This window comes from Ursus maritimus, unplaced genomic scaffold (assembly GCF_017311325.1).
Source record: "Ursus maritimus isolate PB19 unplaced genomic scaffold, ASM1731132v1 scaffold_19, whole genome shotgun sequence".
In the NCBI taxonomy this organism is placed as follows: Eukaryota; Metazoa; Chordata; class Mammalia; order Carnivora; family Ursidae; genus Ursus; species Ursus maritimus.
The window spans coordinates 48,683,689-48,701,054 of record NW_024424341.1 but is presented as its reverse complement, the minus strand read 5'-3'; the positions used below and the strand labels follow the sequence as shown (position 1 = coordinate 48,701,054).

The window sequence follows — 17,366 nt, the reverse complement described above, 5'->3', positions numbered from 1 at the left end:
ACAAGACAGCGGCAGGACTGCGTACTCTGGGGGGCACAGGCCCAGGAGCCAGGTACCCGAACTTGATCCTACATCGGTCACCCAAGCGTTGAACTCTGTCCTGGGTTTTTAAAGGCTGCTAGCAGTGCGGACCCTGCAAGTTTTCATGAGAAGTCAAGAGTAGGTGGGGGGTCAGCTCCTGGAACCACTTGGACAGAACCAGGGAATTTGGGACTCTGAATGCCTGGAAACGAAAGGGTGGGGATGAAGGTTGGCAGAGAGAAGGAGGGGGTAAAATAAACTCTCCTTTAATAAGAAACCAGTTGGGAGAGCTACCTTACAGCCCAGGTCTTGGGGATTCTGTTCCAGCCTCCAGCTGCCCCTCAGCTTGGCATGGCTGGTGAGGGGGGGAGGTGTCTCCTAGGGCTGCGAAGTTGGGAAGTTGATGTCCACGGTGAGGTTGGTGTAGAGGGGCTGCCGTTCCTTGGAGAGCAGCCTGTAGCCCAGCGAGTTTATGCCATCCTGCTGCCATTTGTGGCGGATCGGGGCCAGAAGGAAAGAGCTGGGGGGAGGGGTGGCCACGTGAGCCCAGGGCTTAGGGCCCACCCAAGATGGGACACCCTACCTTCAACCCCAGCTTACCTCCAGGGGCTCTGCGGGGGGCTGGGCTCCTGCCCCTCCAGCATGTGGTAGCGGCCAAAGAGCAGATGGGGTCGGGAGAGAAGCAGCCCACTCAGTTGCAGCCTTACGGGGGGAGAGGGCAGGGAGGCCGATACCTGCCTCTGACAGGGTCCCTAGGCCACACCCAGCCCTTCGGGCCACGGTGGCCCATGTCCCCCACACGGTGGAGGGACCTGCAGCCCCGTGCCAGGCTCCCCAAGCAGGGCCACCCACCTGGCAGCGATGTCGTGGTCCTCATGATCCCAGCCCCAGTATGTGTTGGGGAAGCCATTTATCCTCAGGTAGTGAATGGGGCGCAGGGCAAACACCCCCCCAAGGTAGCCGTGGTAGGGTAGCCTGAAGAGGCAGAGAGGGTTGGAAACAGGAATTCAGGCAACAGGGGCCCTGGCCAGGATCTCCAAGCTTTATTTCTGGGTTTGCCCTTCCCCACTCACCCCTGTGATAGCCTCTCCCCTGACCGCTCAGGTGTCCCCTTCCCTGATCTTGGAGTAGTCCTTCCTTGCCCCTTGAGATGGGCCCTCACTTGACCTGGGATATTGTCTCCCCTAAATCATCTCACAGGCCCACCTTGTGACCTCTTGATGGCCCCTTCTCCCCAGACCCCTGGGATAACCCTCTCCCGCCCCCTAGTCAGCTCATCCTTTCATACATTCCTGTCTCTGAACTCCATCATGACCCTTTATCACTGACCCCCACCCCCCTGCCCCCCACACACCTGCATCCAAAAGGAAGGTTCTTCCCTGTCTGCGAGGCTTTTCCCTGGGCCCCATCATCCCTCTCTGCCAAGGTCCCAGGGATCAGGGCCTGGACCCTAACGATGGGCCGGGCGAGGTCCAGGGAAGCACAGGGCCTGGCCAACCATCCCCCACAGGAGTCCCCCTCCCTCCACCTACTTGTAGTTGAACTTGTCAATGGCCACAGACACATGGGCAGGGAAGATGTCACAGATGTAGAGGTTGCGGTCGTCCTCTGGAAGGAGGTTCACATCGTGGAAGAAGACACAGTCCCATTCCTCCTCCTGCATGGCCTCCCAGAACCCCACGTTGCGTAGCTTGCCCCGGTTGAAGGCGGTGTTGTGCACCTGCGATGGACAGAGATGCTTGATGCTCCCTCCCCAGCAGGCGTGAGCGTTCCCCCACCTTCCAGGCCCGTCCTCTCCTGTTTTCAAGTGCCATTCTCCTGCCTGGATCCTATTCCCACTGCAGCCAGAAAACCCAGACCTGTCCATGAGGGCACAGTTCAAAGGTTACCTCCCCTGGAAAAGTTCCTGGATTCCCACCCCCATCCTAGGCAGAGTCGGTATCTTCAGCCCCTCAGCTCCGCCCATGGCCATTCCCAAGGTTCTCAAGGATCATCCCCTTCAAGAGACCATCTGAGGGAGGCAGGGGTTAGGGTGAGCGGGGACCACCTACATCTGTTTCTGCTCCTACCAAAGACTGGGTCTGACCCCCAGACACCATGACAGGGTTTGCCTCTCCCTCTCCTCTTTCTCCATCACATGTTCTCCTTCATCGTCGCCACCTTGACCGTTACCATCATCACGTTCATCACCAGCATGAACACCATCATCATCATCTTCATCTGATGCCATCAACACAATCACCTCACCTCCGTCACTGCTGTCAGCATCATCCTCCCCACCATCACCGTCCTCACCCCGGCACCAGAAGCGTCTTAATCATCACCATCAAAACCGTCATCACCACCATCATCACCGTCATCATGAGCACCATGGCTTACTGAGTACCTACCACGTGCCAGGCCTCGGCCTCACTGCTTTAGTCATTAACTCCATGCATGCTTCCCACAACCCGGTGACGGAGGGGTTATTAACATCCCTGTCTCATGAATGAGAAAACAGCAGAAGAGTTCCCCAAGTTTATACATAGTTAGACTGAGTGACAGTGTGATGGACGGACGGATGGATGGACCGATGATCGGTCCCACACTCTGAACACACAGGTAATAATGGGCAACACTGAGATTCAAAGAAGCCTCCAAAGGACTCCAAACCCAGTGCTTTAAATTGCAACTTAGCTTCATCGCCCACCCTGGCCGGCCCTGGTCGCAGGGAGCCCCAGACTCAGCAGGACCGAGTCTTCCAGACAGCCATTTAAGCCGATCCCAAATTCAGCCAGTCTAGACCCCACCAACAGCCCTGGCTCTAATTTCCCCCCAATTCAAGTTTGTCTTGACTCATAAATCCAGCCCCCCGGACGCTCTCTGGCCCAAATGCTGTCAGCTCAGAGACTGGCGACCTCAGCCCTGACTCCGTGGCCATGCTCAGACCCTCTGTCTTCTTGCGTCTGGCCCTCCCCATTCCGCCTGCACCTGGTTCACCACGTAGATGGCATAGTGCAGTTGCTGGCGCTGCAGGAAGGGGTGCAGGTGGAAGAGCAGGTGCCGCAGGTGCTGGTTCTGCCCATAGTAGGGCACCACGACTGCCGTGTGGTGCCGTGTCCAGCAGTCAGGTGGCCGGTACTGGCCTCCCAGCTCCACCAGCGGGTTCTTTTCCACCACCTGCTCCATCGTCAGGTTCTCCGGGATCATCACCTTCACGGGGCCATCTGAGAGAGGCAGATGCCAGGGACGGTCAGGGACCTGCCCCAGAAACCCCCCACCCCAGCTGTACCGGGTTCAATCACATCCCCCTGCCAAACCATGTCCATCGGCGCTTCAGAACGTGACCTTATTTGGAAATAGGGTCTACGCGGAGGTAGATGGTTAAAATGTGGAAGGATTGGATGAGGGCGGGCCCCAAATGCAATGACTGGTGTCCTTATAAGATCATATGAAGACCCAGAGAGAAGGCGGCGTGGGGGCAGAAATTAAAGTGACATGCCTACAAGCCGAGGAAAGCCAACGATTGCGAGCTACTGCCAGAAGCTAGGCGAGAGGCGTAGGACGGTTTCTCTCTCAGAGCATCCAGCAGGAAGCAACCCTGCCAACACCCCGATTTTGGACTTCTGGCTTCCAGACTGTGGGAGAATAACTTTCCGCTGTTTTAACAGGGATGGTTCTCAGGCCCCCCACTCTCCCTTCACCTCAGACTGCTCCTTCCAGATCCTCTCACTGAGGGCTCCACCGCCTACCCGCCCAGCCCCATCTATGGCTCCTCCCCCTCTCCACGGCAGACCGTATTTTTTCCAAAGACGCCACAACGGTATCTCTGACCCAACATGCCCTTCTTACAATGTGACTTTGATGCTCCTCCCACGGAGAGGTAAGTCTACGTCCCCACCCCCTAAAATGGGGTGGGCTTTTATGACAGTTTCAACGAGTGGAGAATGTCAGAAATGACACCACATGGCTTGAGACTAGATCATGAAAGGCCAGATGGCTTCTGCCTGGTTTATGGGAACACATGCTCCCAAGTTTGCGGTTGCCATGTAAGCGCTCAGGCCGCCATGCTGTGAGGAAGCCCAACGAGCGCACTGGAGGGGCTACGCGGACACTCTGAAATTATGTGGAGAGAATGGGGTGCCTCCACCCCCAGCCTTTTTAGCTCCAGCCACATCTCACTGCAACTGCGTGAAAAATCCGGATGACGACTGCCCGGCTGGATCCTTCCCCAAACTCCCGACCCGGACACACTTGCAAGTTGATGACCGTTTAGAGACACTAAGTTCTGGCGTGGTTCATTATGGTGCAGCCACAGATGAGCAGCACACGCTGTCCATCACCCCCAGCCACCAGGTCCGTGCCTTCTGCTTCCAGGATCAGCCCCCCTCCCCAGGGAGTCCGGCTTGCTCCCCAAAGCCTGAGGCAGGGTTGGGGGTGTAGGATGCCCTGACAAGCTTACTGATGTAGGGTGAGATGAGGGGGCAGCTGGGCAGGTGCTCCTCACTAATGTCCACAGGGTGGATCTGGCTGAGGTTGGCGTACACGTCCTGGGAAGAGGTCTCTGCAGAGGAGACCGAGACCAAAAAGGGCAACTCTTCTCCCACCGTTGGCCTGTCCTGTATCAGGACGCGTAAGAAGGAGGCGAGGCTGTGGCGGTGGTGGTTCTGGTAGAGGAATGCCCCCATAAGCAGCAGCTGTACCCCCAGAAATAGTAACAGGAGCCCCCTCTGCTGTTCCATTCTGGGAAAGGAAACAGAAGGTCATGCTTCCCGTTTTTCAAACCCCTCCCTTTTACCCCATGTGGCTCAGTTGCAGGGGCCCGCACCCACCCCTCCTTGATTGGCCTTGCATGCTGGAGGGGGGGGCCAGGGTGAGAGAATGGCAAGGCCGCTCAAGGCTATGCTACCTGCATGAAGAACCTGCCTTGGGCACATGTCCAGCCTCATCTCTTCCAGACGGTCCCCCCTAAACCCCATGGTCACAGTGGACCCTAGCTACTTGCTCCCGGGGTGAGCAACTCGATCTCTCAAACGCTCAATGTCCTTGTCTGTAACGGGGATTACTGCGGGATCGAGCTCACTGGGTTACTGCGCTAGGACACGCAGTGTGCAATGCGACCCAGCTCCACGTTATTCCAGACTGTGCCAGCTCTGCTCATATCTCCAGCACCCTGTAGGAAAGGGACCTACCCGACTCCTGTTTATTCTAGATGCCCTTCTCTTCCCTGTAACGAGCACCAAGCAGCCCCTAGAGGATTGTGCGGCCTCTGTATCTGCCTCCCCCACGGTCTGATCATCCTGGATTGTGACTGTCCTGTCAACTGCCCCCATCGGACTAGGAGCTTGCAGAGAACAGGGTTCAGGACTGACTCATCCCTGGGTCCCTGGCGTTTCCCAGAACAGGAGGGCCCAGGAAATGAATGATGAATGAGTGAATGAATGATTCGCCACCCAATACACTCCTGCTCTGTCCTCGGCCACCACAAGTTCTCCTCACCAGGGAGCCCTCGCCACATCCTCCCCTCTCTGCCTCAGCCCTCCTGGTCCCCCGTATCTCAGTGGTCACTGCTCTGCCCACCAGACCAGGAATGATCCGTGTGCCGATCTCCCTCCCTCACCAGCCTGGGAGCGAGGCAGGCCTCGGCCCAGCTCAGCCCTGGGTCCCCAGCATCAGCCGGCACGAGGGCTGAGCATCTGTTCAGCTCTAGTTACGAAGCCCCACTTCGGTGCCAGGATAATTGTGCGAACCAACAAAGCTGCCACAAGCAAAATCAACAAAAACCTCTAGCCCTGGGAAACCCACATTCTGATGAGGAAGACAGGCAAGAAAACGGGTCATTTCAGAGAGCAATAAAAACCTATACATCAATAGGAGTGGAGGAGGAAATGGATGGAGAGTAAAGAAACAGAGGGAGGCTATCTCAGCTGGGCGGCTGGGCAGAGGGCAGAGCAGGTGCAAAGGCCCTGAGGTGGGCAGGGCGAGTCAAAAGGTACTAAACAGTCATATACAGGCCAGTGTCCTTGTCACTAAATCAGCAAGCATATTTTTAGATGAACCAGAAAATTATCTCGTTACAGAAGCAGGCTCAGTATTGAATCTCAAATGTGGGACAAGCCTTGCTGTGACCAGGGACAGAAAATCCTTCAATTTTGGAGCATGGAAACAAGAATCCAGTGTTAGCAGCAAATTCTCTGTTGTAGGGCAGGAATAAGGAAGAACTACCTGCTGGTAGAATTCCTCTTAGCTTTTTAGCTGGAAAGACAGCATTCAAAGGAACCTTGTTTCCTGGAATACCAAGCAGACTTTCGAGTGGCACTCCGAACTCAGACGCCCCTCCATTAATCAAAATGAGGAGAAACCCCCACATAGGGTGGAAAGGCATCCCGTTCACACACAGAAGACAACTGGTTGTCAAGTAGGTCTCAGGGACCTCAGCTGGCCTTGGTGCTGCCCTTTGGGACCCAAACCAGTCTTTGAAACATCCTGGTAGAGTTGGCCCAGTAGCAATTTATGAATGAATTCGCTGAAAACAGCAGGGCTCATACTAATCCCTATTTCCCAGCAGTGAATGCTGCGAGTGTAGACCATGCCTGAGTCCTGCCACACTGGCCAGGGTCCAGCGGCTCTGGAAACAGTTGGAAGTGCCAGCAGAGCGTCGATGGCGACTGGACTTCCCCTTCCTAGGCAGGGGGTCGGCGAGCTTGGAGAAGCAAGGAGTCTTCCAGTATGTGTGCTCAGGAGCATGATTCTTCATGCAGGAGTCGGCTGCATCTGGTGGTTTCCGTGGGGCCACCAACAAAGAGAGTATGTTGGACACACATTGCCCAATGTTAGGATACCCAGGCCCACATCTCCAGGCTTCCTCCTCCTCCTACAGGTCAGGAAAGTCTGCTATTGAAAGTGTGGTCTGTCTCCTGGAGAGCCGAGTAAAAAGGACCCCTCCGACTCCACAGGAAATGTGACAGGCACGTTTTGCTACAAAAGCGATTATCTGCAACAAGCGATTATCTTCTGATTCCTCAATTCTTAATTAATCCCTATTGCAAATACAGGGGTTATGACTTAAGACACAGTGTAATTGTCCATTTGGGCTCCTGGGGGAGAAAATTTAATTATGAACTATGATTTAAAAAAAAAATTGACAGCACAATCCTGTGACTACAAGTGTGGGACCACAAGTGTTCCTGTTACTCCCTCAAAAAATGGAAAGGAGTCAGGGGGCCTGGGTGGCTCAGTTGTTAAGCGTCTGCTTTCAGCTTGGATCATGATCCCAGGGTCCTGGGATAGAGCCCCGCATCGCATTGGGCTCCCTGCTCAGCGGGGAGCTGCTTCTCCCTCTCCCTCTGCCTGCAGCTCCCCCTGCTGTGCTCTGTCAAATAAATAAATAAAATCTTAAAAAAAAAAAAAAAAAGATGAGTGAGGGGAGGATACAAAATTTTTCAAAACAGTTTTGGGGCCTCCCAAGCAAAAGTGTTTTAGAATTGCTATCACACACACACACACACACACACACACACACACACACACTGAGTCCCCTTCTGCCTTAGCTGGTTCCAAGATGTTTGAAAAATTATTTTAATAATTTCCTAAAGCATAAAACCGAATGGGAAAATTCACTCACTGAATCAGAAGTGCATGTACTCAGCTTCCTGGTTAAGGTCCCCGTGTCCTTAATGGGGGAGTGGGGCAGGATGACCTTGCAATTTGCTGAGACGTTCTCGTGGCCCCAAGCAAAGCTGTCCGGTATAATGCAAGTCACAGACGTAATCTTAAATTTCGGTTAGTCACATTTATAAAGTAAAAACAAACAGGCGCAATTAATTTTAATATTTCGCTTAACCCAATATAGCAAAAATAGGATTTCAACACGTGATCAAGGTAAAAAAAAAGCTACTCAAGAGCTATTTTACATTTTTTTTTTCATATAAAGTCTTCTAATCTGCTATTTTATGTTTCCAGCATGGCTCTATTCAGACTAGCCAGAGTTCATTAGCTACACACAGCCCGTGGGCACCGTAGCAAAGAGCCACACCTAGGACATCTGTACGTATGCTCCACGTGCCTGAAAAAAACCTGTATCTCACATCATCGGGTGCAAGTCCCACTTCATACCGTTAGTTCAAGCTTGTCAGGAGTCTTGATCAGATTGTCGATAGCTTTGTAGCTTTTTGTCTGCTTGATGAATTGCTGAGAGAGATACATTAAAATGTCACGGTGCTTCTAGAATGTGTCAGTTTCTTCGCATCCGGCTCACTTTGGCTTCATTTCTTTAGAGACCGTGTTGTCGGGTACACCCAAGTTTAGAATCTTTTGTCACCCTGGTGATTTCGTCTTCATTTGTGATGACACTCTGTATTACCCATAGTGCTTTTTGACTCGAAAATCTGTTTGGTGGTTGCAGCTGACCTTCGATTTCTTTGTGCTGTTTTCCTGGTATATATTTTCCTCCCCTCTCGCATTCACACTTTTGAGTCTTACTCGATGTGGGTCTCATGTGCACAACCATAAGTTTTTTCTTAACTGTCCTGGTGATTGAGACAATTTTGCTAGTTCCTATTCTTACAGCAAATCTTACTTATTTATTAAAAGATTTTTATTTTTGGGGGCGCCTGGGTGGCGCAGTCGTTAAGCATCTGCCTTCGGCTCAGGGCGTGATCCCAGCGTTCTGGGATCGAGCCCCACATCAGGCTCCTCCGCTATGAGCCTGCTTCTTCCTCTCCCACTCCCCCTGCTTGTGTTCCCTCTCTCGCTGGCTGTCTCTACCTCTGTCAAATAAATAAATAAAATCTTTAAAAAAAAAAAAGATTTTTATTTTTTAAGTAATCTCTGCACTCAATGTGGGGTTCACACCTACGACCCCAAGATCAAAAGTCACATGCTCTTCAGAGACTGAGTCAGCCAGGTGCCCCCACAGCAAATCTTATTTCAAAACGTTTCTTAGCAATTTCCCCTAATCTAAACCAATACTAAGGGGCGCCTGGGTGGCTCAGTTGTTAAGCATCTGCCTTCGGCTCAGGGCGTGATCCCAGGGTCCTGGGATCAAGCCCCACATCGGGTTCCCTGCTCCGCTGGGAGCCTGCTTCTTCCTCTCCCGCTCCCCCTGCTTGTGTTCCCTCTCTCGTTGGCTGTCTCTGTCAAATAAATAAATAGAATCTTAAAAAAAAAAAAAAAAAGCCCAACACTAAGATTTTGGGTTTTATAAACTAACATAATCCACAAAGGGAGTCCTGACGTTAATCGAACTCTAACCCAACGTGCGCCCATTTCTTCTTCAAAGCCACCCTTTGATTTCACAGGTAAGGATACTGAAGGCGAAAGTCACTCGGGTGTAAGAAAAGAGCAGGAATTTTAGGGGCACCTGGGTGGCTCCGTGGATTAAGGATCTGGCTTTGGCTTGGATCATGATCTCAGGGTCCTGGGATGGAGCCCCACGTCCAGCTCCCTGCTCAGCGGGGAGTCTGCTTCTCCCTTTCCCTCTGTCCCTCCCCCCGCTCCCTCAGATAAATAAATAAAATCTTAAAAAAAAGAGAAAAAAGAAAAAGAGCATGAATTTGAGTCCAGGCCTGTGTGTATGTGTGACTTCGAAGTTCTTTCTATTACCCAGTTGGGGGTATCTTGGGGGATAGGGTGTAGAGCTCAGAGAAGGTTTCCCCCAAGAGGTCGCATACTAGGCAGGGATAAGTAGGCATTCAACCCCCACGCCAAGGGAGGGACAGGCACTCTAGGTAGAGAGAGACAAAGGGACCTGAGAGCTTGGTGTGCGTAAGTAGTGGTGGTAATGGTACCTCACATCCTCGGAGCACTTACTATGGCCCAAGAGCTGTTATAAGCTGTTTATAACACTGCTGGACGCCAGTATCCCCCTACCCCAGTTGTGACAACCAAAAATGTCTCTACCAAATGTCCTCTGGGGGGTCATAATTGTCCCAGGTTGAAAACCACTGCTCTCAACATATGAGGGCTGTACTATTGTTATTTCTTTTTTTTTTTTTTTAATTTATTTATTTGACAGAGATAGAGACAGCCAGCGAGAGAGGGAACACAAGCAGGGGGAGTGGGGGAGGAAGAAGCAGGCTCCTAGCGGAGGAGCCTGATGTGGGGCTCGATCCCATAACGTCGGGATCACGCCCTGAGCTGAAGGCAGACGCTTAACTGCTGTGCCACCCAGGCGCCCCTGTTATTTCTATCTTACAGGTGAGAAAATCTAACTTGTCCAGTTATACAACCAGGATGGTAATCCCACGTTCTGAACCAAGCGGCTTCTGTCCTTAACCACCGCGACATATGGCAAGTTTCCTGCCTGGGCTCCGCTCACTGGGATGCAAGTAACAGGAGATAAGAAAGGAGGGGAGAGCTAGGGGCAGCTCAGGTGACGGGGCCTCTGACAAAGTGAGGGAGCAGGGGCTGTGGGAGCCCAGAGGTGGCTTGTTAATGCAGTACAAGGGAGGAGGGGTCCTGCAGGCTTCCTAGAGAGAGTACATCCATGGGGCTACCTGGATGAGAAATAGGAATCAGCGTGGTGAGGGGGAGGAGAAGGGGGAGGGAGGGAGAGACTTCAGGAAGAGAGGATGGCATGTGCAAACACTGGCAATTGTGAGGGATCTTGCCAGCCTCAGGAGCCTGAAAAGTCATCAGGGGCCTGGTTGCAAATACCAGACTGAGGGACGAAGCCTTACCCTGCAAGTAATGAGAAGCTACCGTCTTCTGCCCTTTCTAGAAGCCCCCGACACCAACTTACAGTCTTTTCCACTGGAATATTAATGTGTCGCAACAAACAAAACATAAAATGTTTGCAAAACATCCATGAGGAACTTCTGCCCAAACCGTGCCAGCTTGCTGGTGAATGTGCCACTGAAGGCTGGAGGGACTGGGAGTTCTCAACACTTCCGATTACGGCCGCCCCAGGAAGTGACCTAAGCAACTAGAACACCCCAGGCCCAAGCATTTACTAAGCACTGAGCACTGCTCTTAAGGCTTTACAGAGGTTAACTCATTTACTTCTTTAACCCAAAAATGCTATTATCATCCTCACTGGACAGAGGAGGAATTTGAGATGGTGCCTGGAAATGCAGAGAACGTGCCAAGCGCTAAGTGACCTTTCCCCCGTGTCCTGGCTCGCAGCACTTGTAACGTCTGGGTCCCTGCAGCCCCTGACATCTGGTCCCTCCACATCAAGCTTCATCGTCTTTATTCCCCCAGCCACGCCTGACTTCCCTGTGGCCCCCAGGGCAGGACCTGGCACACAGGAAGCCTCAGGAAATCACTAACGTACGAGCCCGATGACCCGGGTTCAACCCTCTTGACAGCTTCAGGCGCTCCAATGTCCCCCCATCACCCTTCGCTCTCAATCCTCCCTATCAAGGGCCTCACAGGGGTAGAGACAAGAAAATCTCGGAATATAACACGCAGGAGAGAGGGCAGTTTGGGGCTGGAAAGCGACTGAGGGGAGCAGAGCTCTGGCTGACTCTTAGGAGAATGCACCCCAACCCCGGGAACCTTCCATCTCATGGGTCTCACCTGCCCTCCATCCCGAGCTCTGCCTTCAACCCCACAAGGCTGCAGGTGCGCGCACTTGTCACTGAGCCACACCGGTGCGTAACTGCTCACCGGGATCACTCCCCGAGACTAGCGCGCGCGAAGCGCAAACCGCTCCTGTCAGCTCCGCGCACGCAAAACCCCCCAGCCCGCAAGGCCGTGGCCGCCGGCGCGCACCCGCACCCACTCCCACGCCTGCGGGGGCGCGCGCAAAAGCCTACCCCGTGTCCCGGGCGACAAGGCCCAGTCCCTGCAATCTGCGCAGCGCACGTGCTGCCTCGCCCTTGCGCACCCCTATCCCTTTCTGCCCCCAACCCCGACAGCTCTCCACCCGCACCTCAAATCCCATCGCACTCCCAAAAGGGCAGAAAACCTAAAAAGCATCCATTGCTTCTTTAGAATAAAGCGCAGAGCGCGAGGGCGTACCTACAAACCAGACGCGCCACCTCTTTTTGCGCAGGCGCAGACGGGAGACGCACGGGTCCGGCCTGGAGCGCTCTGGGAGCCGTGGGCGGAGCGCGCCACGTCACTGCGAGGCTCTCGGGGTGTGGGCCCAGCTGGTCCCGGAGCACTAGGCGCTTCTGGCCAATCCGCCCCACCCGCACCTGGGAGTCGTAGGCGGGTAAACCCAAAGCCTTCTGGGAATCGTAGTCCCTTCACCCGCTTCCGCGTTTTCTCCGAGCTTGGACTTTCCTGCGCGGGTTCTACACACGTGAGTGCTCCCTTTCTCCGCGCGCCGATCCCGGCCCTTTGTCGTACTCCCGTGTAGGAGGTGAGGGTCTCCATATTACTCTCCCACGCATTCCGGTAGGCATTCCTGGAGATACGGCACTCCTCTCCGTGATCTCCCAACGCCTGTCTCTGGCGACCCTCGGGGCTGAGTGCCCTAAGCAGCTGGTGTCCTTGCTGATCAGCTTTGGACTCTGCCTCGGTTCTGACTCCTTCTCGTTTCCACCCCCCAACCTGAGGGCGGTTCCAGCGCACCCTCCTCTATCCTAGTTACAACCTAGAGTGATCAGGGCTGGTGTGCGGGGCGTCAGGCGGCCTTGGGAGCCCCGAAAAGGCGCCAGACCCAGCCCAGTGTTCAGGAAAGACTTCCAGAGCAAAGGACCTCAAAATTTACCGTGCCCAGACAAAATGACAGATACCCTGGCCTAAACCTATGCCTCTCACAGTATTTGCCTATTCTTCCTCTTTCCCCACCTTCTCCCCACGAAAGGGCCCCACTGTGCAAGGCTAGAACCTTGAAGTTGTCAGTCCTCTCTGCTTCTCACCTACTGTTTCGCTCAACCAAGTCTTGTGTGAGTCCCACCTGCTCTATTTCCAGAAGAGATCCAGAATCTGACCACTTCTCTCCACCTCCAGTGCCTCTGCTCAGCCCTAAGCCACATTATTGTTCATCTGGGTCATTGCAGGGGCCTCCTCACTGGTCTGCCCTCTCCACTCTCCACCCCCTATTCACACGCAGCGGCTGGAGGGATCTTGTTAAAATGTGAATCAGGTCCTGCCACTCCACAGCTTACAACCATCCAATGGTTCTTATCTCATTCAGAATGAAATCCAAACTCCTCACCCTGCCAACCTCCAAGCCATGGATCCTCTCCCCTCCTCAACCATAACTTACTTTCCAAACAACTGAGCACAGGCCCTGCCCTTCAGGTCTTTGCATTTGCTGTTAACTCTATCGGGAACATTCTTCCCACCCTGATCCAATACCTGACTCCTCATCCTTCCAGCTTCAGCTCAGAGGATAATTCCTTCATATTACTCCTTATATTTGTAAAGTATCTTGGTTACTTACCCATCGGTTGGCTCCTTCACTAGAACTTGGTGCCTGTAACCGTTCCTGTTCTGATCACTGCTGTCCCAGGGCCTAACGCATGTTGGATAGATGGGACGCAATGAAAGGATACCTGTTGAATGGACAAATGAATAATGAACACTTAAGCTGAGACTTGAAGGTGCCAAGCTTGCACAAGTACTAGGAGAGTATTCCAGGCAGTGGGTGTACTCCGCGCTATCCAGGCCGCCTCCCCGGAGGCAACAACCCTGCAAACCCCACAAACCGGAATCCGCATGTAACCTGCTTCCCCTCTCTCCCGGTCCAGGAGAAGCCGACTCCTCCCAGCCCGCCCGGAACTCGCGATGCCCGCCCCGCAGTGCGCCTCCTTCCTGCCATGCGGGCGCTGCTGTTCTCCGCTCGCCACGCTCCGGCAAGCGCTGTGCGGGCGCTGCTTCTGCACGGCCTTCGAGGCCGAGGTGCTGCACACGGTGCTGGCGGGCCGCCGCTGCCGCCCAGCGCGTGGTGGCCGGGCGCCCGCGGCAAGGGATCCACGGTGCTGGCGCACGGGCGCGCGAGCTCGCGCCGCGCTGGGCGGCCTGCGCCTGGTGGCCGGGAGGGCATCGGGGCTACCGGGACGCAGCTCTGGCGGCCGTGAGGCGGCAGGCGGCGCGCTGGGACCTCCCACTCACCATTGTGGCCTACGCAGACCTCTTCGGGGCTGGACGATGGACGCCGTGGGTTCGCAGCACTGCCGGCACCGGCCGCAGCCGTGCTCGCTGCACCTTCTGGGGGGTCTGGCGCGCGCGCTGGAGGAAGGGGCGCGCTCGTGGGAGCCACGCACATCGTGACGGGTGAGCGCAGGCCCTGCAGCCGAGGGCCCGGCACCGAGAGGGTGGGGTATCTCCGGGGCTGTGGTTCCCTGCATTTTAAAAATGACATTCTTTGTGTCTCCCTTCTCACAAGGAGGCGAGGGAAGTGGTAGCATCCATCAGAAGCCAACTGCAGTAGCTTTCTCTGCAGTGGGAGGCCCACTTCTGAGACTGAGATGATATTTGTAGCGCTAAACACTTTGACTACCGCGTGAAAAGGCAACAGCGCAGGCCTGGTTGGCGATAAGTGGGTGGCAAATGAGGGCACCCCGAAGTGGCTCCCCGGGAGCCTGTGTGTGTTACCCTCTAGTTTCTCACTGTGACCACCTCTAGCCTCCACCTGGCTGTCCCGTGGTGCCTGGGGGTCCTCCCGGCCCTGTCTGGCCCTCCCTGCTGTTCTCCGCACCCCCTCTGCACCCTCTGGGTCCTGGTTGACCCGCAGGTCTGGGGGTTGAGGGGTCTCCAACGCCTGGTCACCCACTCTGCCACTTTGCACATCCTCCCCGCTTTCTCTCTGGGTCCTGGGGGTGGGCTCTCCGTGGCCGGGTCGCACGCGGCGTGCCACTCTCGCTCCCCGTCTTGCTGGGTCCCGGCTGCCCTAAGGTGGCGCGCCCACCTCACCTGCTGCCCCTCTGTCCCCCAGGCCACAACGCCGACGACATGGCGGAGACCGTGTTCTATGAACTTCTTGGGCAGCGCGGTCGGCTGGCGCGGCGGGGCCTGGCTCTCGCGGGCGAGACTGCGCGCTGTCGGCCCCTGCAGCTGGCCTCGCAGAAGGAGGTGGTGCTGCACGCGCATTCCGCCGCCTCGACTACTCGGAGGAGTGCGCACGCGCCCCGAGGCCTTCCGCGCCACGCCGCGCCACCTGCTCAAGCTCCTGGAGGCGGCGCGGCCGCGGCGGCGCGACCTGGTGCACTCGGCCGAGCGCCTGGCCCTGGCCCCGCCGCGCGGCCCCCGCCCCGGCGCCGCTCACGGCGCTGGCCAGCACCCGCCAGGCCTGCGCCTCCTGACGTGCCTGCGCCAGCCCCGCCTGGCCATCGGCAAGGGCCGCGGTCGCGCAGGAGGGGCGCCCGCCAGCCAGCGACCCCGGTCGCCGGACCCCGCCGCGGCAGTGCGGCGGCCTGTAAGGAGCGCTGGATAAACCCCTCCACCCGGGCTTCAGTGTGAGGTTGAGAGGGGACGGACGGGACCGGTTACCGGTGACCCGCAGAAGCTGAGGCCGGGACTCCTGGGTCTGAGGGAGGAGGGGTTGAGACGTGGACTCTTGGATCTAAAAAAGAGACTGAACAACTTCCCATTCCCAAGCCAGTGGGAATTAGGGGGTTGCTTTATTTAGTACGGCCCAGTTCTGGGCGTGCTTAGGGTAGTCCAAGCCTTCTTGAGCACCTACTGTGCGCCATGTTTGCCTGTAGTGGGATTAGCAAAACCACTTGACTTGGTGGGCGCTGGTGGTTTATAGTAACCATGATGCTTGTCTTTGCTGTGCGCATCTGCAGACACCACAGGTCTCATTTCACCCAAACACACACCATCTCATTGGCCTGAGGCCGTAACTGGCCTGAGGTCTAGCTGGACGGATCGAACTGGGGTCTCAAAACCAGATCTGCACCTGGAGCTCTTCAAGACGGTGGATTTGCTCCCCACCCCCACCTGAATCTCTCCTGGTGGGTGAGGAGCAGCCGTGGGCTCCCCAGACCTCAGATTATGGAGGCAGAGCCGGGTGAGCCTGGGTCGGTGACTTAACCCCTCTGGTCTTCAGTTCCTCCTCTGAAATGGAATTACACCCCCACCCCCATCAAAGCGCTGTTGTGAGGATTTGGTAGTGTGCCAGTATTATGGTGGCCAACTTTGTGGGTCATACTGCATTTTGCCACCAGGGGCTCTGGGTTTCTGATTTGCTACCCTGCACTTGCAGGAGGGTGAGGCTCAGAAAGCTTCCTGCATGACCCCTAGGAGAGACCTGGCATTCTCAGGCCCCTCCAAGTTTGGCTGGCCTGGTCCCTGGTTAGGAATGCCCTCCCTTTGCCATCTTCCTTCTCAAATCCTGCAAGATACTTCTGGAAGCCTTCCTGACTCTCCCTTCTCACCCCCAGCCCAGGGCATAGGACTCCTCCCAAGCCCCAGCCCTGGGTCCTCCCTTCATGTGTGCCCGCCCACACTCTGGGTCTTGTCCTGCCTAACTGGACTGAGGTTTGAGGGCAGAACTGCCACCGCACCAGATTGCCAGCATCATTTGTTCAATATGCATTGAATCCCTAATGTGTGCAGGGGCATTTCTAGAGATTGTTGGGGGAAAAAAAAGACAGAAAGCTTCACTCAGGGCTCCCCGCCGGCTCAGTCGGTGGAGCGTGCTAATCTTGATCTTGGGGTCGTGAGTTCGAGCCCCACATTGGGTGTAGAGATTACCAAAAATAAATAAATAAACTTAAAAAAAAACAACCTGTCTCTCTCATGGAGCTTACAGTATTGCGGAGAGGGGCAATAGACAAATCAGGATATAATGTGACATCCCCTCTGAATAAGGAAAGGGTGTGAGGGGGCGCTATTTCAGTCTGGGAGGTCAGGGCCTTTGGAGAAAGTGACTTGAACAGACCGAAATAAAGCAAGGGAGGTTTCTAGCTGGGACGGAGTATTTCGTGTCAGAACAACACTGCCACTGAGCAACTGGAAAGAAAAATAGACCTATAACAAAGCGATCTATTTGAAGACATCAAAGAGCTGCCAAGGCGGCCAGGAATCCACAGAAGCTCATTGTGCTGCAGGGGCCAGAAGGTGAGGAACCGGCAGAAAGCCTAGGCTAAGACGCTGGGCGATCTGCGCGGAGTTTCACGCGTGGCATGTGACAGGAGATGGGATGGCGTCTGGGACTAGGTGGGCAGGAAGTCGAGGGGCCAGAATCTGGGGTGAAGGGAAGAGCGTTGAGGTCAGCCAGACACGGTGTTCCTATTTTCCCCTGGACAGTTTCATGGAACCGGTCAATAAAGTTTGGGGTTCAGGGGTCTCATACAAAATAGAGGCCCAGTAAGCACCTGTCAGGACCCAAGTAAGGTCACAAATTAGAATAAGGGTCATCTGGAAGTAGACCCACCCCCCAAAACCCCAGAACCTGCTTCAAACACACTCAATCCCAGAACAGGTGAAGATCTCTGTTGGCTTGCCAGAAAACAAAAGTAGGG

The 17,366-nt window shown here is 55.1% G+C and overlaps 1 protein-coding gene and 2 pseudogenes across 1 annotated transcript; 1 reads left to right on the top strand and 2 right to left on the bottom strand.

Moving 5' to 3' along the window:
- Window positions 1-271: 271 nt before the first annotated feature.
- On the bottom strand, window positions 272-11,980 carry LOC103657308 (beta-1,4-galactosyltransferase 3). Its single transcript, XM_008684740.2, has 7 exons — window positions 11,965-11,980; window positions 4,463-4,743; window positions 2,992-3,227; window positions 1,554-1,741; window positions 874-996; window positions 622-723; window positions 272-541 (listed from the first exon to the last, which is right to left on the bottom strand). The coding sequence occupies exons 2-7, from the start codon at window positions 4,740-4,742 to the stop codon at window positions 400-402; spliced, it is 1,071 nt and encodes a 356-aa protein (XP_008682962.1). The 5' UTR covers window position 4,743; window positions 11,965-11,980; the 3' UTR covers window positions 272-399.
- A 1,703-nt stretch (window positions 11,981-13,683) lies between these two features.
- Window positions 13,684-15,331, top strand: LOC121103538 (annotated as a pseudogene).
- Window positions 15,332-17,057: 1,726 nt separating this feature from the next.
- Window positions 17,058-17,366, bottom strand: part of LOC121103537 — a 2,521-nt pseudogene continuing 2,212 nt past the window's right edge.

Coding starts and splice junctions, on each gene's coding strand:
- LOC103657308 (XM_008684740.2), bottom strand. CDS start 4,742: ATGGAACAGCAGAGGGGGCTCCTGTTACTATTTCTGGGGGTACAGCTG. Junction 3,228..4,462: donor CCTCATCTCACCCTACATCA/GTAAGCTTGTCA, acceptor TGCCTCTCTCAG/ATGGCCCCGTGAAGGTGATG. Junction 724..873: donor GACCACGACATCGCTGCCAG/GTGGGTGGCCCT, acceptor TCCCCCCGTAAG/GCTGCAACTGAGTGGGCTGC.